The 25,411-nt window shown below is 39.0% G+C and overlaps 1 protein-coding gene across 3 annotated transcripts in view; it reads right to left on the bottom strand.

The window, feature by feature from the left end:
* Nucleotides 1–25,411, bottom strand: part of C1galt1 (core 1 synthase, glycoprotein-N-acetylgalactosamine 3-beta-galactosyltransferase, 1) — a 37,995-nt gene continuing 12,584 nt past the window's right edge. For all 3 annotated transcript variants that reach the window (XM_063286669.1, NM_001398710.1, NM_022950.3), the window contains 3 exons: nt 13,503–13,739; nt 8,914–9,581; nt 1–4,702 (listed from right to left, as the gene is read on the bottom strand). In XM_063286669.1, coding sequence (XP_063142739.1) covers nt 4,499–4,702; nt 8,914–9,581; nt 13,503–13,739 — 1,109 coding nt within the window. In that variant the 3' untranslated portion in view covers nt 1–4,498. The remainder of the gene's footprint in view (nt 4,703–8,913; nt 9,582–13,502; nt 13,740–25,411) is intronic.

Here is a 25,411-nt window from a genome sequence, read left to right as displayed (position 1 = left end):
TTTTTGAACATGGTAGTTTATTTTATGCAGTTGTTTGAATCAATTGTTTAAAAATTCTCAAAAGGCACTTTAAAAAACATTTAAAAATACATTTTTTCTGACTTAATGGTGATCACTTAAAATAAGCAAGTCACCAGACATTTTTAAACCCTTCATTGACACTACTACTTTAAATAATTTTTAAATTCCCAAACACAAACATTTACTGTATAATACAACACACTGCTTAGCAGTAAGATTAGTTTCCCTCTAATAATACACTTCATGTAGATCATTAATTTATAGAGCCCTGCAAAGTTACTCAAACTTAATTAATGTAACTGAAAACTTTAATGTAACTGAAAACTCAAAGGAGGTAAGGGAGTCGAAATGAAGTACATTCAACTCTGATGCTGATTTTACAGTTGCTTCTCTAAAGAGAATCTGTACAAAGTTCTCACTTCCATTGGTGTTAAAATGTCAATACAGCTGATATAGAACTGTAAATCATTTTTAATCAAGAGGTTACATTAGTGTAAAATATACCACAGCTTGTCTCCCATATTTCTCATGATGTTTCTTTAAGTCCTAATACAAAACAATAGAAACGAAGGCAATGTGTTTGCCTTTTGCTTTTAAGAGGGGGGGTAAATAACTTTGCTTTCTTAATTATAGATGTAGAATTGTTTTAGGTTGTACAAGTTCAATTAGGGCAAATAGCCTGAGAGTCAGCAGACTATTGTTGGACTTTTAGTCTCATGGGAAACCTGTGCTAGGTATAAAACTATCTTAAAGGATAAACATTCTGATCACCCAAATCAACTACTCCAAGTAACTAGAAGTTAAGCATGAAGGAACTATCAAAAACAGAATGAAACTGAAAGTGCAAGAACAAAGCTAGGTAGGATCTGACAAACCAAGTGCAGATGTCTTTCAAGTATAACAGGGCCTCAATCTAGCAATACAGTTTGACAGGCTAAGAGTGTAAAAACAAAACAAAAAACAAAGCAAACCTCAAAAAACAACTATGAACACAACCAGTTAGCAAACACTGTAATGCTCAAACCCAATTACCATATTCAAGACATAGTATGAACTGGTCAGTGATTTATTTTTGAATCCTTTTGTAGTAACAAACTGATCTGTGAAATTTAGATATGTTCAAACAGCCAAAACTCTGGGGTAAAAACCTGCTTCGTATCTATGAGCTGCTCACTAGAAAAACACAAGCATATTATTAATAGATAACATAAGACTTTACTAAAAGTCTTATGTCTTCTTGAAACCACACTACAATCAATTATTCATGTGACAGAGATCTTTATCTAAAAGATAGTGAATTAATCATTTCACCATAAAATCTTGTTTTATGTGCTCTATCAAATATTTGGGAGAATTTTTTTTTTTTTGCTTCATTAGATCACAGGATAGGTACATAGGTTTTGAAAGTGACAAAACTTACTTATACTGACAATATAAATTAGCAGAAAATACTTGGCATATTATAAAGTAGCATTTTTCTATTTCTATTGGAAATTTCAGTAACTAGTGGACATTTTTTTCATGATATTCATTTACATATGTTTTAATGAATTCATATGTACATATTAGTACTCACTGAACCCTTTCTACTCAGTGTGAAATGACTAAACTTGTAGAATTATAGATTTTTTTTAAGGTCCTGGTAATAACAATTAGAGTGAAGGGAAGAATTTTGCCAAAACCAATGATGCATGGACCCATTAAACTTTATAAGATTTTTTTAATATAGTATGATCCTGGACTACACTGATTTAACACATATTTCAGAGTCTTTGAAAAATGCCTCTCTCCTGGGCAGAAATCCTGAGTGTGTTCCAAAGACTATTTGCACCAAAATCGTGTAGGTAAACAGGCAATGGTTCTCAACATAGGATTAGTAAAATAAACCTTCAGAGCTTTTTCAAACCAAACTGACTTAGGTCTGAGCTGGGGTGAAGAGAAGAACAAGCTCCAACAAGCTCTCGGCAGTGCTACTTTAATAATTCTCACTAGAAGTCATCTGGTAAGAATGCATACTCTAGGGCCCCATGCTAAAAATCAAACCTTGAGATGTTCATCTCGACAAACTTATAGCTAGAGTACGAGAATCACAATTTAACAATCAGCATGCCCATTTAGCTGTCTGACCAATGTTTACTATTGCTGGCCAAAAGTTCCAGAAGTTACGTACTATTCATACGTGTATGTGTGTGTAATTATTCCACATACTCATGTGACTAACCCTAAGGCTAACATAATACAAACAACACACAGGTTTTGATTACAGATCCCAGCCTTCTCACTTACTAGCTTTGTGACAGTGGAAACATTACTTGAATTCTTTGAGCCTCAGTCTCCTCACCTATAGTATGGGACTAACACCCAATTATAAGGATTAACACAAACATACAGAATAAGACCAGCATCTGGCACACAGCAGGTACTAGATGAATACTACATATTACATATTGTAAGAAATGTGCAAACCATTTCTTCAGATCTCAGTTGATAATTTCATCCATCTAAATCAAATTACTTACACTCCAAGGTAACAGAATAAAACTGTATACTTAAAAGTCATGCCCTTTTCTGAGCCAGTGTTCTAATAACTTTATGTATATTCATTTATATGATCCTCATTAAAATCCTGTGAGGTAGGTAGTATCATTATCCCTAATCTATAGATGAGGAAATGGAGGCACAGAGAAATTAAGTAATTGTTCAAGGTTACATAAATAGTGATGGAGGAGGAACTTAAAAGCCAGGCTGCCTGGCTTTGCAGCCCAGGATTCATTGCAGCGTTCACTTGCTATGAATGAATGTTAAGAATTTTGGATGATTATGATAAATCATTTACTCTGCTAGTAAAGAAGAGTAGCCCATATGGAATACAGACAAATTCATATCCAAACCATGGTAAAGAGCTGTGCAAAAAGCAGACTAGAAAGTAGGATACTGGTAGATGGCACCACCATAAGAACAACGTAAACCAAATTAAATCTGTAAGTTGGACTTTGTAGTTTCATTACAGGGACAGCGTAATCCATAACTAGCCAATGAAATACATATCCTGCCAAGCAGATCACCTATAAAGGTTATGATTTTGGCACCATAAGTATAAATTATATTTATTATTTAGCCAAGATATAGACTCAGTGGTGTATTGATCAGGCAAAATTAGCATGAGGAAATGTAAATCATTAACAGTTAAAAACAATCTTATAGGAAATCTGTAAAATATTCTGCTCTACATTCAGTGTTGATGATGACACAAAAAAGTTAAGGTTCTATCCTGTCGGAAGCTCTTTAAGCAGCCAGTCAATCTGGAGTGGTACAGACTACCTGACAGCAGACTGAACGGGGCTGACTCTGCTCGCTCTGACGGAGTTACTGCTGGCAGGACCTATCCCCAAATCAGAAGTCAGCAGGAAATATGTCCGGATTTCTAAACAAAGCACTCGACGTTTTAGCTTCTCTAAGTACCCTTTACTTGCTCATGTTTTAGATTTATTCTGGCCAAAAGCTGCAATTAAAAATTTTTGACGGTGTTACCTGTCACATCAGACATAAAAATTAATTTTAAAAGTGCTTTAAACAAGTTATGAAAGGCACAAACAAGTCTCATCTCCACAGGGTGAAAATAGAAGAAACAATTATGTAGTTGGGAAAGACTTCTAAATAATCAATAGTTCCTGAGCGTGGTGCCAATACAAGAAAAGTTTGTCCAAGCAGCATTAAATTCAACTGTTACCTACAATTAACAATGGATGAATCTGGGAACAAAATATTTAAAAATGCATTATTTTACAGAATGCTGCCAATGCTTTGAGTAAATAAGTATTAATAATGAAAATGGTATTCAAGAGTCAAACATTTCAAAAAGAGACAATGGGGACTTGGTGTAAGACTGATTATATAGAGAACTAAGTATGGAATGCAGTCAAGGCCCATAATTATCAGAAATGTGGTTCATTAGTGCACTTTGGGGTAAGTGCCATTTTTACTCTATTTTTTCTTGCGGAAACATTGCCAATTATAAGTTTTCATCCAGCAATTGGAAGGCTGGTTTGTAGCATATACATATTAGCTGAGAAACAATACTGAGCAATAGTATTTCTTTCTTTTTTAAGGCAGATCTGTTCAGCAGTGTGTTCTAACTTGTGTGGTACAGAAGGTGACTACAAACTAACCAACTTTAGTGGAAAACCACATACACTGTCAGGAACAGTCAGTCTTTCTAGCTCTTCTGTCACCATTTAAAAACACAAATTCTTCATATAGATTTATTTATATTTATATATTACTGTATCAAAACACATTTTAGCAAACTTCACAGCTCTTTAAATGCTTCAGTTTATAGTCATCCATTTGAAAACTTTCTATACGGAATGTCCACTTCAGATGAGTTCCTCACTGGGATTTCAGTGTTCTGTCACAAAGGCAGGAGTCCTTCAGTGCAATGTAGACCATTTGACCACAGTCCACTCCTGGTCTGCTTTCAGGGGTTGCCTAATTTTATTTTTGTATCTTCCTTTTTGTTTACTTGATTAATTTCTTTTAGTATATTCTCAGGTAAGGCAGGTTGATATCTATATAAATAACCATATGGACGAAGATGATAAACGAGGTATTCTAATTCATACATAGTTGTAGAATCAACATAGTGAAAAGAAACTGCAATATCAGAACAGCAACCAGGACCCTAAAAAACAACAGAAGGGGACATTGTTAATGAGTGGCACACAGCCCACATTTCGCATATTCACACTAGTTTTAAAATACGAAGCCATCGAAGCTTGAGGAGAAGGCCGAGGTATCTAACCCATGAGATGGTGTAAGAAGCCAATAGTTCTTTCAGGTCCTAGGTATTTAAACCAAACCTGCAGCCGCCAAAGCAACAGCAACTGGAGCTGTATTTTCTTATATATATTCTTTATTGCTCAACCATGAAAAATTTTGATTTCCTGCACCCAGAGCCAGGGCTGTCCTACAGCCCTTGAACACAAAATCTGCTTCTCTTCCAGGAGCGCTCTCCCTCCTAAGCACACAGCCCACAGGTGGAACCCCACTTTTTCTTCACTGACTGTCCAAGGAGAAATACACCAGGAGCACTCTAGGCTCAGGAGTCGCAGGGCGGCCTAGGACAGGATCCTTCCAGTCTCCATCTGCATCCAAGGTGAGGCTTGGGCACAGCTCTAGGACCTAAAACCTGCCCTGAGAGACCTGGTCTCCCAGGAGCCCTCTCACTCCTAAGATCAAAGGCTCAAAGGAAGGACAAGCTCCAGTCAGAGACAGCAAGGCCAACTAACATCAGAGATAAGCAGATGGCAAGAGGCAAGCACAAGAACCTAAGCAAGAGAAACCAAGATTACTTGGCATCATCAGAACCCAGTTCTCCGACCAAAGCAAATACTGGATATGCCAACACACAGGAAATGCAAGGTTTGGATTTAAAATCACGTTTCATGAAGATGACCAAAGGACTTTAACAAGGACATAAATAAGTACCCTACAGAAATACAGAACACAGGTAAACAAGTAGAAGCCCTTAAAGAGGAAACACAAAAATCCCTTAAAGAATTACAGGAAAACACAAACAAACGGGTAAAGGAATTGAACTACACCATCCAGGATTTAAAAATGGAAAGAGAAACAATAAAGAAATCACAGAGACAACTTTGGAGATAGAAAACCTAGGAAAGCAATCAGGAGACACAGATGCAAACATCACCAACAGAATACAAGAGATTGAAGAACGTATCTCAGGAGTAAGAGATACCATGGAAAACATCGACACAATAGTCAAAGAAAATACAAAAAGCAAAAATCTCCTAACCCAAAACATCCAGGAAATTCAGGGCACAATGAGAAGACCAAACGTAAGAATAATAGGTATAGAAGAGAGCAAAGATTCCCAACTTAAAGGGCCAGTAAATATCTTCAACAAAATTATAGAAGAAAACTTTTCTACCTAAAGAAAGAGATGCCCAAGAGCATACAAGAAGCCTACAGAACTCCAAACAGATTGGACCAGAAAAGAAATTCCTCCTGTCAAATAATAGTAAAAACACCAAATACACAAAGCAAAGAAGGAATATTAAAAGCAGTAAGGGGAAATGGTCAAGTGACATATAAAGGCAGACCTACTACAACTATACCAAATTTCTCACCAGCTATACCACTCCTGGGCATATACCCAAAAAATGCTCCAACGTATAACAAGGACACATGCTCCTCTATGTTCATTGCAGCCTTATTTATAATAGCCAGAAGCTGGAAAGAATCCAGATGCCCTTCAACAGAGGAATGGATACAGAAAATGTGGTACATTTACACAATGGAGTACTATTCAGCTATCGACTACATGAAATTCTTAGGCAAATGGATGGACCTAGAAAATATGATCCTGAGTGAGGGAACCCAGTCACAAAAGAACACAGATGGTATGCACTCACTGCTAAGTAGATATTAGCCCAAAAGCTTCAAATACCTAAAAGAAATTCACAGATCATATGAAGCTCAAGAAGAAGACCAAAATGTGGATGTTTCAGTCCTTCTTAGTAAGGAGAACAAAATACTCACAGTGGGAAATACAGGGACAAAGAGTGAAGCAGGAACTCAAGAAAAGGTCACCCAGAGATTTCCATACCTGGGGATCCATCCCATATGTAGCCACCAAACTCAGTCACTATTGGTGATGCCAAGAAGTGCTTGCTGACAGGAGCCAGATATGGGTGTATCCTGAGAGGCTCTGCAAGAGCCTTACTGATACAGATGAGGATGGTTGCAGCTAACCATTGGACTGAACAAAGGGACCACAATGGAGGAGCTACAGAAAGGACTGAAGGAGCTGAAAGGATTTGCAACCCCATAAGAAGACAACAATATCAACCAACCAGACCCCATCAAGGCTCCCAGGGACTAAACCACCAGCCAATGAGTATACATGGAGGGACCCATGACTCCAGCCACATATATAGCAGAGGATGGCATTGTCCAGTGTCAATAGGAGGAAAAACCCTTGGTCCTGTGAAGGCTCGCTTCTCCAATGTAATGGAATGCCAGGATGTTGATGTGGGAGTGGGAATATCCTCATAGAAGCAGGGGAAGAGGGAGGGGATATGGGAGAGGTGGGGAAAGGGATAACATTTGAAATATAAGTACATAAAATATCCAAGAAAAATAAAATAAATGTTAATAAAATTCAATGTGTAAAAATAGAAATTTGTAAGATGTCTAAGGTATAATTTGATCTTAAAATCTGCAAAACAATGCTGACTTATTTATACGCATGTCAACATGTAGGGAAAACAAAAGCTTGCAATGGTAATGAATAACATTTAATTCCTGGAAGTGGTGGTTGGAGGAAAAAGATAAGAGAACTAGATACAAGGGCACACAGCCCTTGACTGTCTACAATACTTTTATTCTGAAAATATTTGAGGCAAATGTGGCGATAGTTTTAAACTTGGGAAAGTTAGACGTATACTTTTGAGACAGATCATAGATATCAGTTCTGATTTAATGTACATTAAGATACAAACTAGAGTCAAGCTTGTCATTAAATACTGTCCTGGACTAGACTACACCGTAATTACAAGTAGATGAGAGACAGATCATATCCATTTTACAAATGAGAAGCTGAGACTCAAAGATAAGCCAGATCTTGCACATTAAGATCATCCAACTACGAAATGGAAGAACAGTAGTTGAATCTAGTCTTTCTGAACCTTATTTTTGTCCTGATAACTATAAAACTCATTGTCTAGATCTTACACAGCTTTCTGGCCTTACCCAAAGTTTATTCAATGTCACCTCCTTAATCACCAAAACCATGGTAGCCTACTCCACCTCAAGTCACACTGTTTCACTGGTTTTCTTTAGAACAATGGTTCTCCTTCTTGATGCTCTACTTTTTAATACAGTTCCTCATGTTGTGGTGTGGTTCTCCCCGCCCTCATGGATCATTTGGCTGACACAGTCCACATGGGCAAAGGGAGCAGAGATGATGATGAAGGGTGAACGAGTGGAGGGGAGTTTGGAAGTCCTGTGAGTATGTATGGTGAATAACATACCAGGACCAGCTGGAGGGAGTCATATCAATTTTACTTTGGGTGATTCAAGTCTTATGAAGTTTGGGAGGTGGGTAGAAACATCCAGGATAGGGTACCAAAATGCCTCATTACCATGGGGAAGCATTTCAGGATTCTCAGATGCTACCTGAACAGTTTTGTATCAGGAGACAGGAAGTTGATCCTATAATCTACCTGAGGCTATAGTAACATTCCTCAGGTAGAGGCATGTGTTGGAGCTTAGGATTCCCCAGACAAGGTCAGAGAAGGAAAGTCCAACTAACGAAGGACGTCTACCATTGTGTGCTGAGCCTCAGAGTCTATCTATCTGGTCAGTGGTGGATTTCACCCTTAATTAGCAGAGTTTTACTACATTTGTGGTGATCCCTAAGCCTAAAATTATTTTGGTTGCTAATTCGTAACTGTAATTTTGCTAGTTATGAATCATAATGTAAATATTTTTGCAGTTAGAAGTTTGCCAAAGAGTCATGACCACTGGTTTAGAGCAGCTGCTATACTCTAGTCACTTCTTTATAATATGCTTATTTATCCTGTGCCGCCTTATGTAGAACATAAAGAAACTCTAAGTTGACTGTATTAACTTCTTTATGTCTGTGACAGTATGCTAGTGGCTGGCCTACAGAGGTATCAACTGATAGCTACTAAATGACTGGCTGGGGCCCCTGTTCTCATCTGCTTTGTTAAACTGTCAGGCTATACATTAAAAAGAAGGAAAAAAAACAAGCTCTAGTCATTGGTACTAATGAAACATATACATATTAACTTTTTTTTTTAATTTTCAGGTAAACAAAAGTCAGTCCCAAGTAACTTCTAGACTTACCTCTACGGGAGGATAGTAGTTGTAATTCCAGTACCAAAATGTTTTTGGCAGATAGCCTTTGATTAAGTGGTGTTCTGGTACAAAGGGGTGGAAGGTTTCCTTCCCAGTGGGATCTCTGGAATCTCCAGCTTCTACCTTTATAATCTCCATGCACCTTCCCAGGGCCAAGTCTTCAATGGAGGAACTGTGCGTACATTTTTCTGTTTTAAATGCATCCACAAATCTTCTCAAGGCTTCCTTGCTTAGGACATATCCTGCTCCTCCACTCATGTATCCCTGCTTCACATAGGGCTTAAATCTTCTCCCAAAGTAAATGGGCTGTTCAGGGTTATACTTTGATAGAAGCCATCTCAGATTGTCCAGTATGACATAGGTGTCATCGTCTGCTTTCATAAACCAGTCAGCATCTTCTAAGTAATGGTCATGTACGTACTGAAACGCTTTAATTGTTTTCCAGTACAGTTGCTCTCTGCCTTCTTTGGTTTCCAGCCCCACAGTAGGGAAGTCTTTATTTTCTTCTGAACTCATAAATAACACTTTATTACAACGCTGGGCCCATGTAGCTTTGACGTGTTTGGCCTTTTTCTCTAGATTTTGAGGGCTTGTCATAACCCAACAAAGAACTTTAACTTTCTGATAGAGGTTCTCAGCAACGTCTGTGTTCTCATCTATCAAACAAACATTTTTACAAGTTACCTTTACACAGATGTAAAGCCCAAATAAATCACACCAACGAAACTTTTTATAAATAACTTCCAAGACTCAATTTACCCATCATCATTAATGACTTTTAGAAAAGGGAACAAGCTAATATGACTTGACACTCTAATTTCCTGTCAATCTTATCCACAGATCTTTAAATCATCGCCAGCTCCTAAGTGCTTACTACCTGAACTGACTCAAAGTATCAAGAGCACTGGAAATCTGTTAGCACTGAGGTGTGCTAAAGGTCCCACCTCAGACCTCGCAATTCAGCTTCACATCCTATCTTACACTGTCTCTCCTTGCTACTTAATACTACAAAGAAAGCAGTAATTCCCAATATCCCTGGGAATTTCACTGTTGTGAAATGTTTCTAAAAGACAGAAGAATAAAAAGGAAAACAAATCAGGAAAACCATGCTGCTAAGTCCAATTCGTTATTTTTGAAGCCCAGAAGCCAATTGTTGTAAATTTGTACAAATACTCTAAGGTGTTCTTGAAGACTTTCACAATAACATCAGTTCAAGTTCAAAGCAAAAGAGTTAATGAAGACTTCAGAGTGCTTGGACAAAACTATATTCCTCATTCCAAAATGCAAACCCAGCAGTTAGAAACAGAGCAGAGCAATGGGTAGAGGTTGGATTCCTGAGATTCTCTAGAACAATGCTTCTGTAAACTATCAGTTTGTAAAGAAATAGGAGGTTCATGTCAGAATATAGAGCAGAATACCACTGTCATCAAACCAGACTTAATGAAAATGCTTACTAAACACAATAGTAAGCTTAGGATCTGAAACCTGGTCCAAAAGCTTTTTACCTGGGTGGAAACAATTCTCAAGCTATCAGGCACACAATGTGAACAGCACTGGTTTAGATGAAGTGTACAACTAGAAGATCTAGATTAGTGCTTTTTAAAAACATAGTTTTTCTTCTCTGAAAGATGTATACATTTATATAATATATGTTGATCATACCTTACTCTGTCCTTCCAATTCCCCCTAGTGTTACAGCTCTTTTGTCCAAACTTCATAACTTTATGCCCTCTTTTTTCCCCTAAAAGCAGGGCTTCATTTTGTGTCCCTTGCTGTCCTGGAACTTGCTCTATAGACCAGGTTGGCCTCAAACTCGGAGATACACCTGCCTCAGCTTCCTGAATGCTGTCGTTAAAGGTATGTGCCACCACTCGACTGGATTCTCTTCTGTACTTTTATTGTCATTAATAACTGAAGTCCAATTAGTACTGCTCATGAGTTATTAACGTGTGGTCATATGCCAAAGCTTTCCAAATTATACGTGGTGAAGGAGCATGCTTTATTTTCAATTGCTAGAGGCCTACCTATACTTCTATAAATCATTACAAAACACTCAGCTTTAGAAGATATACAAGCCCTGCATCTCTATTTTTATATCTATACAAAATTACTTTGCAAATTAGTGTTCTACTCCTGATTTCAACTTACTCAATTACAGAACAATATAATCTATAAGCAATACTTGATAAGAAAGCTCTAGTTGATCCTAAAGTACAACACTTTTAAAGTTAACAGTCAACTAGTTGTTGAAGCCTGTAAGAGATTAACAATGAGGTAGAGTTAACAAGTTAACCGACTGACAGAAAACAGAAGAAAAGGTGATGAAGGGCATGAAAGAATTTTCAAGCCATGGAGTAGCAGGAACACAGTTCAGAGAGAAGAGCTGCAATCTGTAGTTAGGGAGCATCCACTGCTCATGGAATTAAGGAATCAATCTTAGCCACACAGACACATCAAACCCTGGACGAACAGCAAAACATGGTGTAGTGCATGGAGGAAGGTAAGATAGCTTTATCCTCTCAGTTGGGGTCTGATAGATCCTCTCACTGTATGCACATATATTTGATAAATATGTGTTACCTTTATGGACCACAAGATGTGCATAATGCTAAAAATTACTCACCCCACTCCCAAAATGTATTCATTGAATTCCTTTTTTCCCCCACTCTCAGAACATTACTTTCCTTGTTTTCTCATATATCTAGCTTTCATTTATTAGTTACTTTGTACTAGTTATGTGCTAGCACAGGAGTGGAAATATGAACAGACACATTTCTTACCAGAACAAAATCCAGTTTAGCAGGAACTTCACTAGTAAACCAGGAATTATTGCATAGTAAGAAGTACTGCGACAGAAGGACTTTTACAATAGATATATTATTTATTTCAAGTGTATGGGTGTTGAGTGTGCATATGAACCACATGGCATGCAGTGTCCAGAGGCTCTGGAATTGGGGTGCCTGCTGTAGGCCATGATGTGGGTCCTCTGGAAAAACAGCTAGTGCCTTTAAGTACTGAGCCATTTCCCCATCCAGCTGGCAGGTGAATGTTGAAAGGGGTGAATGTTGAAAGAGTTCTGTATGCTGAAGAAAAAGCAAATGTGGGGACTATTAAATGAGAGGCTCAAGAACTTGGGCAGAACAGAGAAGGGAGAAATGTAGGCACTAGAAAGATGATGTAAGACATGGGTCTCCAGGAAAAGCTCACTACAAGAAAGGGCAAGAGAAGGCGTGGGCAAATGTAATAGAATGTAGGTATGTGCAGGCAGCTGCAAGCCTGACTTAGGGAAAACATATTTGAGAGCAAAAGATCTTAGAAGACAGTGATGTAGAATTGTTAAAATTCAGTAGCAATTGCAATGTAAAAAGACACGTCCCCAGTTTCATAGTTCCCAGCTTACATGGATGGTTGTTGGATAAAATGAGAAAATAATGTTCTGGGAATGGGGAGAAAAAGGAGTTTGATTAATTTAGGCATTTTGAGAGTGGGGTAATTTTTAGCATGACTCAAATGTGGTTCATGAAGGTAACAAATATTTATCAGCTATGTGTGCATACAGTGAGGTGCAAAGCAGCTTCCCAGTGATGCAGACGTTTGGAGCTGTGCAGTAGCGTAACTCCTGGGCAGTGAACTGCTCTGTAAGAACACAAAGCACCACTGAGCCGCTGTGCATAAACTGTCATGCAACACAACAATTGGCTACACTGCAAATATGTGTGTTAGTCGATAACACATAATCGGATTCAGATACCCTCACCCTCGATCTCTGTATAAGAGGTAAGAAAGAAACAATTTACTACTAGGAAGATAAAGCAATCAACTCTTAATTGGAGAAGCTTTTCCATTTTGCAATTTCAATTATTTCTAGGCTACATGTGTTCTGTTCTGCCAAATCATTTTGCAGAGATGTATGCCTGTGTTAATAAATGCCTTCTCTCAATGTTCAGAAATGGGCGGTAGATAAACTCAGTAAGGAAAGTGCAGAAGTCAAAGCTTTAAGACTTGGTGCTACACACAGCCAAAGGTAAAGGCTGAAACTCAGAGAAACCAACATGCCAGGGATACTCGGAAGACGAAGATGCCACTGAAAGAAGTCTGGTTTCAATGATAAGAAAGAAATGAAGTCATTTTCAGGAGAAAATGAAGTCATTGTAACACACACTTAACTTTTGTTACCTCTGAACCTCCTTGACCCTCAAAAAGAAAAATGATTAATCACTGACAAAAATGCAAATTAAATATACATCTTAATGTTTCTCTATGGCAGCAGGACTAAACAAAAATAAACAGCCTATATAAATCATAACAAAACTGACCCTAGAGAAAAATTTCCTCAAGCTTGTGCCTTTCTCCGAGTCATGGTTTATGAATCATTTCCATTTACAACTAATTTTAAATTTAACTTCTTAAACAAATCATGGGTTTTTCTCCCAAAGCAAATCAAAAATCATCATCATATCTTAACACATAGGTGTCATTTTAGTAGAGAGAGCAACTCTACTAGTGTCATTGGTAGAGAGAGCAACAAAATTTCCCAACATACTCAACAACTAAATATTTATTACCACAGCCCATACCTTTATGTTGGCTAGAATCTGCATTGAAGTCCATCTGTCCTTTGAGGTGATTATGTCCACTGTCGTCTGAATGTCTGGCATGAGGATCATTATGAAGCATGTTAGGCTGAACGTCAGCCTGTTCTTGCAACAAAATATTCAAGAGTTGAGAACATAAGAAAAATCCTATTGCTGATCCACAGAGGAAAGTTAAAAAATTCAGCCAAGATTTAGAGGCCATTTCCTGGGAATGTATTTCTGTTAAAAAAAGAAAAAGAAAAAAGAAAAGAAAAATAGTAATAATTATAAAATAAGTAACAATAAAAGAAATAATAATTTTAAAATTAGTACCTGGTTATTAAATTATTAAGTGTCTACATTATCAAGAAGAAATATTCTGAGGTTTAATTTCCATGGCAAGTTGATCCCTCCCTCTGTAAGATAATATGTCTAACAGTAGTAACCTCTCATCTATAACTTTACCTCTTTATGTGTTGTTTTAAAGGCCCTTTGTGGACAATTATAAGCAAGTACAAGGTGGAGTCGTTGTTACTGGCCCAGAGCCTGGGATCCTCCTCTCCCCGGGATCCTCCATGAACCAAGCTTGTTTGCTGAGATAGTTTTCATTCTTGGCTGTCAACTCTAGTGCCTTCACCTCTGTATCAATCATCATGTACTCTATTCCTCAGTATGGGGTGAGCAAACTCTGAGAAGAACTGGAAATAAAGTGCTTCAGGCTTTGTGAGCTACAGAGCTTCTCTGTTCTCTAAAGTGTAAAAGCCATCTCTCTCTCTCTGAGTTGGAGAGCCTGGACACTGGCGCCAGCTCCATTCAAGAAGCTGGTGGGGCTATGGGAAGAGAGAGGAGACTGAAGAGGATCTGTACTTCTGAGAGAAGACTACAGAACACCATGGCTATTCTTGAAGAAACGACATGAGGATGAACTCAAGCAGCAGGAAAAGGAGACGGAGCGTTTGTACAACCATAAGATGAAAAACCTAAGACAGGGTAATTAAGTGCATGCAGCCTCCCAGAGAATGGCCTGCGCCACTGCCTACTTCAATGAAAACACAATTAACACTTGATCTGTGTGCTATGGACAGATAACAACTTATCTACAGAAATATATATGTAGCAGAACTTCCCTCTAATTGATTAAAATAATAAAGATAAGAAGCCAATCACTGGGGGAGAAGAGGGCCTGAGAGAGGAAGAGAGAAGGCAGGAAGAGGGGACGTCCTTTTGGATACTGGGAGCAAGGTGAACAAGATGTAGGCCGGGCGCTATTAGTTAGGGTGGGGAATCCACCAGGATCCGGACCTGAAGATTTCTAACACAGAATAGTTGATGAACTTAGGATGTTAGGTTCCGCGCCCAGCGACTGTGTTATCTGTCGATTCTAAACAGAAACTGTCTGGTGTTTTCCATCGTTCTGCGACTCAGCTGAGCTCCAGGGAAGGGTAACCACCGCAGAGTGAGTGAGCCCTAGGTAGCAGCAGAAATTTGGGAGTGCTGAGTGGGTTTGGCAGCAGCCAGCTGCCAGGAGGAGAGAGCTATCTCAGAGCTCTGGAGAGGCAGAGCCAGTGTTGGTGGGAGAGGCCTTGTCAAGGGAAAACATGTGGTCTCGGGCTTGGTACCATGCTGGAAACAGACAGAGACCAGCTGGTGCCTAGCCAACGATAGTGTGGATTGTTTCTTAATGTTACACGCTATATATAAAGATAGGTAGGTAGATAGATAGGTAGGTAGGTAGGTAGGTAGGTAGGTAGATAGATAGATAGATAGATAGATAGATAGATAGATAGATAGATAGATAGATAGATAGATAGATAGATAGAGCGAGCGCCAGGGAAGGGTAGGGAATGGGCAGAGTCTTGGGATATAGGTTCCTGTTTTTCCAAATGTAGTTTTATTTTAAAACATCCATGTTTATTCCTGTGTATGATGACTGTGGCTGGTTCCAAATCAGAGCTGAATAACTACAACAGAAGTAACATGTCCGACGAAGCTTCGCCTAGCCCTTTCATAGACATTCGCTAGCTCCTACTCCAAATCCCTGTTTTGTAACGTGGCTGGACGTAGACTCTGGATGCTCAAGGCTCTCACTGCTAACATCCTGGCTCACAAAGCCCAGTGCATCTGTCTAGCATCAAATTTAGTATGGTACCTGGAACAGTGGGGCTCCAAGAATACTTACTGCCTACTTCACAACCAAGTTACTCTCTTTTTAACATTTGTTAACAATCAACTACATGGCAGTTATAAACCTGTATGAGAGTGGCCCGAAGTATACTTTCTCATTCTCTAAGAGAAGTTCCAAAATGCTAACCATCTGCCACATTGCTAGTTCACTTTCCATTCTCATAATGTGCGTTTTACAAACAAGAAAACAGAAAGTTTAAAAAGTCAAGCTGGGGAAATAGTTCATTGTGAAGATCAAAGTTTAGACACTAGCACCCATGTAACATTACATACAAGTACCTTTCCATTTTCTATAGATTTTGCCATCTGTGGATTTAGATATTCTGGAGAAACCTAGAACCAATTTTCCACCAACAAGCTGGCAATTTTGACCACAAACACCTATAATTCTGACTGTGAGGGGTCTGATAGCCTTTCCTGGCCTTCATGTATGCATACTCTGTATGTGTATGTGCACACACATGCGTGTGCACAAACACACACACACACACAATAAATCTTTAAGTCAACAGGTAATACAGACTTTCCCTTGATACTATTTCCAATACAATATAGTTTAACTTTATTAGGCAGTATAAGTAACGATACAACGAAAAGGTATTTGCATATAACATCTAACATCTTCCCATGTTGTGTAAATGGTTAACACAATTACAAAGCAGAGATGTGCACTCCCATCTACCTGCTTAAGAAATGTCAATGTTTTTATTCACTACATTTCTCATTCTTTCAAACAATCACCATTAATAGAAAGGGCAACATACATATAGGGAGTCAGGAAGAAGTCAGTGTTCTATTAAATTAAAATGCAAAAGCCAATGACCACCACTATCACGACACCCCCCCCCCACACACACACAGCTCTACCACTGTTTTCATGGAATACTCACTGGGTTCACCCCCATTAGTCATCAATGCAATGAGAACAGATGAACAAAGTCTAACAGACTGTGTGAAGACAGTGGTGAAACAGAGACAGGGATAATAGTGAGGAGGAAAAGGGAGTAGTCAGGATAGGTGAGCAAGGAAAATGATTGTATATGTTTACTACACATGCACCTTTCTAATAGCTTTACTCTATCGTTGGCTCAATTTATGGATATGGCTATAGAAGGCGGAGTTATACTGACTTCGAAAATAAACAGTTGGGGCTGGGGATTTAGCTCAGTGGTAGAGCGCTTACCTAGGAAGCGCAAGGCCCTGGGTTCGGTCCCCAGCTCCGAAAAAAAAAGAACCAAAAAAAAAAAAAAAAGAAAATAAACAGTTGAGGTGGCAATAACACTAAGCAAAACTCAAAGTTAGCATCTTCCTGGGAGAGATGCAGAGAAACACTTGGTGCTGTATATAATGTGTTTTCAATTTTAAAATGCTTCGGGACCCTGACTGATGCTGCCAGCCTCACTTACTCTTCTCAGAGCCGAGTCACAGCATATGAAGGCTCTTCCCCACTGTAACCCTTCCTGCGTCAAGGACTCCTGCCTTTATGACTACTCGTGAACTCCTATTTTCTTTCCTGTTCCTACAATAAAGCGGTCATCTTGTGAAGGTGGAATGTATCCCCAAGGCCGGTTGGATTTCCTAAGAGCATGCCCACCTCTCAGAGTCTTCAGTCCCTGCATGCAGTAGACTAGGCTGGAAGAAGACCACTCGGCCATGTTGTACATTAATTATGGAAACTTGCTTACGTGGGAGAGAGTTGCCTATTTCAAGGTCCATATATATGAGAATCACTTGAGGAACATTTTAAAAATTCAGATCTTTGGGCTTGTAAACTGTGACCTCATATGCAAAACTGAGAAAATTAAAAATCATTTGGATTTTAAAGAAAGGGCTTTGTATTGTTGTTGTGAAGAAAAAAATTCAACCAATAAGGATCTGTATAAAGGAGGAAACAACCCGAAGTTCACTACTCAAAAGTAATCACTATTAATATTTGGTGAGAATGGACATTTGGTAAGATCTAGAACTGTGAGGAGCAGGAGAGAAGAGAAACGGTAACTATGGCAAACATGTCAGAAATACTATATAATAATAATTCCATACAGAGGGAAAGCAAAATGGCGTAGTGCGTAAAGGTGCGTGCAACCCATGTTTGATGCTAGAGACCTGTGTGATGGAAGAGAACTGACGCTTGCAAGTTCTCCTCTGACCCCCACAGAGAGGGCACAATGCACATGTATGTGTGAACGCACATACATAAGTAAGTGCAGAAATGTGGTAAGAGCTTTATATGGATAAACTGATGAACTTGTTTGCATTTTACAGATGAATGCAGACAGACCAGTAGCACCGTATGTCACACTAGCAAACTGAACTAAGAATTCTGACTCTTAAGCGCTTTGTTAGTTTTAAAGAATTGAGATTACACTGGTCATACAATTTCAAAGATTTAACACTGTGAATTCTATTTCTTTGAACTTATAAGAAAAAAGGAAATGAAATTAATTGAAAGAAGTTAAATATTTGGAATTATCTTTCTCTAAATGATCCTTTTTGAAGACAGAGAAATGTATCAAAAACAGTTTTGTTTTCTGTATTTGAGTTATAGGCAGCACTGTTTTGCTGTGGGAAGTATGGAAATGCATATGTGTTCTATGCACACACTCTTTATTCGTTTTATTTGCTGTTCGTTGTGAATTGAAATTGTTCCATTGCCACATCGTGGATCTATATAAAACTGGGCTCCAAGTGCATCAGCAGTCATTTTATCAGAGCCTTTCTCACTCTTGTCCCATGTCAACATCTGGAAGTCAGCAACCAGTTGTGCCAGTGCCAACTGGTACTGCAACTGGCATTCCCAAAAGCTCAAGTATGCTTGCTATTGATTCCATAAAGTACAACTTGATACAATACATTTTCTCCTCCAAATTTTGTAGATATAATTATACCCTAGTCTTCTCATATGGGTACTATACAAGTATTTAGCCCTTGTACAAGTGTATTATCTTTGCTTTCTGTAGACACAGGTGTGTATTCCTGATAAATTGAAGGCTGTGACAGTCCTGAACTAAAAAGTCTATTTTTCCAAAAGCACTTTCTCACTTTCTATCACTGTCACAATTTAGTAATGTGCCCAATTCTAGGGCACTAAAATTGCAGGAGCAGTGCTAGGAACCTAGTTGAAGGTCTCATGCATGCCAGGCAAGACTTTCACTTCTTTTGAGACAGTTTTACTAAGTAGTCCAGGCTGGCCTACAACTCAGATAGGGTTACAGGCCTGACTCATTGTTACTATATATTATGGTGATCTGTAATCAGTGACCTTTGCTTTCAGTATTAGTAGTGTTTGGGACAGCATGGAACACTCTTGTTTGAGGCTGTGAACCCAATAAAGATTCTTCTTGTTCTGATTGGTTCACTAACTTCTTGTTCTCCATTCCTTCTTTCCTAGGATACAACAATACTGAAATTATGTCAAACAAGAATCTTACAATGGATCCTACGTGTTCGAGTGAAACCAACTCTAAGACACTTACCAGTTTAAATTAAAAGCTGGAAATCAATATACTTAGTAAGAAAGGCATGTCAAACCAGGATTCTTATACCAACTAGCTAAGTAGTAAAACCAAAGTTCTTGAAGCATAATGACATTTCTACTGCTGGGTATACATGACTGACAAGAAAACTTAAGTCTTATTGCTGGTATGAAATAGTGGACTGGATAGAAGATTCACTGTGCTATTTACTAAGGCAAAACCTAACTCAGAGCAAGACCCTAACTTAATTTAATAAATGCCAGGTGAGTAAGGAACACAAGGAAAGCATAAAGCTAGCAGAGGTTGGTTCCTAAGGCCTAGCGATAGTATGAAATGAAGCTGAAAATGCTGGTGTGGAAACTGTAACTTATCCAGATGATCTGGCCAGACGATGCTGGAGGGGGCTAAGTGACAGCATTTTCAGTGTAAATGAAACAGCCTTATACTAGAAAAAGATGTCACATGAGACTGTCATAGAGGGAGAGGAGATGACCACCCTGGCTCAAAGCTTCACAAAATAGGTCTGATCATCTTGTTAAGGCTGAATGCAGCTGATGACCCTAGGATGAAGCTGGTGGCACTTAACACTCCCACAATTATTTCCCCCAAATTACCTTTAGAGTTAGACCAAATGTTTTCTCCCTGTGCTGTGTAACTGAAATAACAAAACCAGGTTGGCAGTTCTTCCTTAAGCATCGCTTACTGAAACCTGCTTCTTAGGAAAAAGGCCTTCTTTTTAAAATACTACCATTCGTTGCCATGGTCCCCAGCCCCCAGGACCTGATGGAGATATAGCAAGCTTAATGCTGCTGTCAACCTAACACAGCATGCACTCTGAAGCCTGTGGGTCAAGAGGAGCTCCAGCTCTGACTTAGGAGATACAGCTTTTAAAAGAATGATCTGCTTTATACAGTGACTTTCCTGATTTGTTTTGCCAAAGGGAACTGAAAGCCACTTGGAAAGGATCAAGGATTCAACATTCTCAATGTAAACATGAACATCTGTGCTTTGTGGAAGGCATCTTATAAAAGGCTGATTTGAGCACTCTGGGAATTCCAAGGATTTCAAGACCAGTGAGGGCAGCATCTGAAGGTAGGGTAGGAAGAGCAAGAGAACTACAAGTGTGGACTGTAGTTGCTGAAATGTCACGTTAGAACTGGAAATGCAGTCTGACTGTGTGACTAATGACTAGATCATCATAAAACTTTGAGGAGTAATTCTTACAGAAGGACAAAGAGTTTCTAGTGATGGAAACTAATCCTGATGAAGGAAGACCGCTATTCAAATAACAACACAGCACTCTGAATATTCATCAATACAGCTGACAATGTGTGAGGCAGGGGAGCCATGGAGCTAGGGATGGCGCAGGCTCAGAGCAAGACTGGGCTGCGGTGTGTTCAAATCCCAGAACTCCAAGATCAGCAGTTCTGAGTTGGTTCCCCACCCTTCCCTGGGCCTGCATAACCCAGGGCACATGGCCCTGTGCCCCCACCTTTGCCCACAGGAGGTCATATTAGTCCGGTTAAACTTCCTCTCCCCCTTACAAGGTCATGTCTGGTAGCACCAGGAATTCCTCCTTATGCAAATGTGGCATCCCTAGTACTGTGACCCCTGCCAATGACACACAGTTAGCCCAAAGCCTCTATCCAACCGCCAAAGGTTTAAGTAGCCTTTGTGAAGCTGCCTCCCAAGAATCTGTTTTCACTCTGCTCACCACCTTCTGAGGTCTCCTCAGCTGCCAGTCATTTCCACCCTGCTTTCCCTTTCAGGATCCCAGATTGCTATGCAAGGCTGATCAGGCCATTATGGGCAGGAAGGGGAGCCTGAACAGCAGAGTGGGTGGCAGAGTTTTGAGAGGGCTCAGTATAATTTTGGGAAAGTCCAATAAGCATCAAATGCTACAGCTTCCACATGACTGATTTTTCACAAAAGTGTCAACTGATAAGGCAACCTTCATTGTATTTTGCTTTCAGAAATAGTTATATTACCCCTCCCTAACCTTCAGCAACCCACCCCCATCCATGGGCAGTCAAGAGGAGTCCTCCATCCACTAAGAGTATGACTCATTGAGGTCACTGAGGGCTCAGGAGGCTATGGTTGTTTTCTAGCAATAAAGAATATTTAAAATTTGTCATGGCATATACTTTTAAAGGAGAATGTTATCGCACATTATAGTACTATGTAAATGTAATACACATTTAGTTCCTGGGAAACCCAAACTTTTTTGATTCATTTTATGCTGTGATATTTGCTTTACTGCATTGGTCTGGAACAAAACTAACAATCTTGCTGATGTACACTTATCAATGTATATCGGCTATGCTTTGTTTTCAGTTACATCAGCAAGTTACTTTCACCAAGACATCAATGACTACTTTACAGTAAGAGCAAGTCCTTATCCAATTCTCAGGCTTTCAGAATCCCTCTGCAGTTCATAACAAAGACCTTCCGATTTGTCTTTTGTTCCTTCAAGTATCTTGCAAAAGTTTCACTTTGGTATTTGAACTTTTGCTCTGAATTATTATACTTATGTGCTGTATTTACATATTCACAATATACGTCTCTTTCCAAATAAAATATTCCAATCTTTCAAAAACCCTTTTATACTTAAGTATTTATTCCAGAAAGTCACATAGCAAATTCTTTTAAAAGTTTGACATCGATATTAATGGGAAAAAACCTAAAATATATAGTACAAAAAATACACTCCAAACTTCAGCCTCCAAAACATACTAGGAGCAAAGAGAATGCAGAATTCACAACAATTATTTTAAGTTATGCCTCCTAGAAGAAAATCTCAAGCTAAGGTATATGGATGAAAGTGATTTATTGAAAAGAATGGACAATTTAAATTAAAAAGATATGAAGTTATCTTACTGAGGTATCTCAAAATACTAGGTCAAGAGGATGTGAGAGACCAGGTTTTAATCACATCCACCCGCCAAATAAACTTTTAAGAAAAACCAAATGAGAAAAACAAAACAAAACATTTTTCCCCAAATAAATTTTGGGCATTATCCAGCATCTCCGTTCTGTAGTTTAAACAGTGAGATCTAAAGTCTCATCTGAGTGAAGAACTCTTTCTTGAGAGTTCCTTCCTGTTGCCTGCTTGAATAGGTACTGCACAGGGCAGGCTGCCGCACTTGCTACCTAGTGAAGGGAGGACCAGCTTGAAACTCCCAACTGCACTCCCAAGGGCTGCGGGTGCGTGCACCAACCATACCCCAACATTTGTTTTGTTTCTCACCCATCTCCCTTGTTTTTTGTTTTTGTTTCTTTTTTCTTTTTAATTTTCTCTAAATTATCTAATTTCTTCAGGACAGTGCTTCTATGCCAGCTCAAAACTTCTGGCAAACAACTGAGGTAATTCCTCCACCTATGTGGGATTTTGTCTTTAAAACTTGTTTGAATTTCTATGACCTAAGATAACATTTCAGTCTGTGTTAACTCTTTCTTAGCCATTTTGTACCCTAATTTCTCTTTAGAGTCAACCAAAATATTCTCTGGAAAAAACTTTTAAGGAAGCTAAGGGTCACATGGAGGGCCATTTAATTCCCCAAGGCAGCACCTGATCACTTCTTGGAATCAGCCTTAGGAAGAGTGTGTGCTAGCAACTTCTACAGCACATACAGTGGCAATTCAGCTGCAGACACAGGGAGGGCAGCTACATTCCACACAATACAGGAGGAACCAGATATTGGAACTGAGCATCAGGAGCAAAGATCAGGGCAAAGTAAGACCTTAGCAGGCCTTTGAACAAAGCTACCAAATTTCATCTGCTACCATGATTCTGGGATAGTGAATGGTTGAAAAGCTAACTAGTTTGGATTTGTACTGTGGAACTACCACAGAGAATGGCACATTAGATCATCTTACAATTGAGGCTCATTGGTGATTAGGCCCAACTGCCCAGAGGTTACAATTAATTTTTAGCACCACTGTAAGTTATGAAGACAGCTAAGGATTAGCTGACATTTTAAGGAAGGCTCTACATAACTAATGAACCTAAGGATCGCCACAAGTCCAGAGTTCACATTAGGAGCAAGCCATTAAGCAGCACAGCCCCATGACCTCAGCATCAGTTCCTGCCCTGCCTGCCTTCAACCATGAACAGTGATAGGAAAGAGTGAGTGAAACAGACTCTTTCCTTCCCAAACTGCTTTTGTTCATGCTTCACCACAGCAACAGAAACCCTAAGGCAGGTGTTCAACTTATGATGGACTTATAGTCCAATAAACCCACTATAAGTTAAAACTATTCGAGTAAGGAGAAAATTTATTTAATACCCTGATAAACACATCATAAAATTTGAAAAACCACATTGAACCATTCAAAATCCAGATGCACAGATGGCTCGGTGGGTAAAAGTGCTTGTTCACAAGCCAGACCATTGAAGGACTCCCAAAGAAAGGGAAAACTGACTTCTGAAAATTGTCCTCTGGACCTCTACACATGTCCTGCAATAACTACAGGCCCATACTCACACACCACATACATACCATAATAATTTTCTTAAGTTTCTGTATTACCACTAAACATAATTCTGGTGCTCACTGACTCCCCATGAGGTTATGTTCCAATAAGCCCATCATAAAGACAAAAAGTTAGAATCCATTTGTTCGACCACAGAAACATAATCACTGGTGAATTTCTCCTGTCCAGAGTAAAGACTTCCAGAAGCACATATCAGTGCAACAATACAAGAAAATAACAGGTATATGTATTTAAGAAGGTGTCAAAACCATCATGGTAATTGATAATTTGACCAACTGTGAAGAGTTGGAAAAACTTAAAAGAAATAATTTAAAGGTGGCTATTTGTGAAGTGAATCATATTTTATATACAGAAAATAAGTAATTATATAGAAAATAATTGTAATAGAAACCAAAAAACGCTATAGGTAACAAAGAATAACTATCACTTTAAACGTACAGACTCTACATCAAGGAAAATATAATCCCTTTATGTAATATAATATGAAGGATCAAAAATAAAAATTCAACAAAGGAAAAGCACAACACTGTGTGACATATGAGCCATCAACAACAGCTTCTGAGGAAAGGGTGCCTTAGCTTAGGAATAAGTTTTCCCGCTCAGACTTCACATAGACAGAACCCGATGTTAACTATTTAGAACACTGAAAAACCATCAAAGGCTCAAAAATTCCTGTGAACGACTTGGAAAGTAAGGTGAATGGTAGGTGATTCTAGTTAATTTCACTCTTAGAGTAAATACCCACCTTTCCCTCTACTGGGTCTGCTTGGTAGGCAGCTGTTTGCAGAGCACACATTTGTGGAGCAGTTGTTTGAAGATTATGGGAGCAAAGGTGGGCAGTAAACCTGTCTTCTGAATCCCAGAAATGGCTGACTGCTGCTTCTGATCACAGAAGTAGATTCAAATGGGCAGCTACTGATGATACACGTACCCAGATAAACCCTCCCAGCCCCACCCCAGCTGTAGTGACTTCCAGAGAATTCACTCCTTTTTATTTTGTCTCCTCCACCTCAGTTTGGGAATTAGACTACAACATCCAAAAGCCACTGCATGCACAAGGGCAAGCATGTACAAGCCAGTGTATCTGACCTGATAAAACACAACCTCAGAAACACCTTGGTTATACTTATCTTTGACACAGAGACAGACTACAGCAATCAAAACAAACAACAACATCAACAACAAAACAAAAACAAAGCAACAACAAAGAGAAACACAGAACACCGACACCAGGGAATGGAACATTCTGATTTCATGATCACATTATTAAATGGAAACAGCTGGGGTTTGGATTTTTTTTTAAACAACACATGGCATACAAAAATGATTCGTTCAAAGCAACAAGGAAGCAAAACCTAACTATCTCTAAGTCAGACCTGACAGTAATCTAGTAAATCAAGACTTTGAAGAAATAGAAAACCTAAAAAAAGAAACAAAACAGAAGATCTAAAGCATAACTGCATAGCTAACTAAATTTAAAAATCTACTAGCAAGAATAAACCCAAATTTGAGTGGGCAGGAGAAAGAGAAACACTAAGCCTCAAAGCAGAACAACTGAAAGGCCTGAGTCTGAGGAGTGGAGCAGAAAGGATGAATGTGAGAGTGTGCATGTGAGGTCTGGGACACTGTGAAGGAGTCCACAAAGACTGCAGAAGTGGGAGGGAGAGAACAGCCAAAACAATCACTAGCAATCCCCAGACTCAAGTCAAGACTCCAATATCAGCACCCAAGGGGCTGACTAGACTCTAGGGAGTGTGC

The sequence above is a fragment of the Rattus norvegicus genome, chromosome 4 (assembly GCF_036323735.1).
Source record: "Rattus norvegicus strain BN/NHsdMcwi chromosome 4, GRCr8, whole genome shotgun sequence".
NCBI classification, from domain to species: domain Eukaryota; kingdom Metazoa; phylum Chordata; class Mammalia; order Rodentia; family Muridae; genus Rattus; species Rattus norvegicus.
This window is presented reverse-complemented; position numbering and strand designations above follow the sequence as displayed.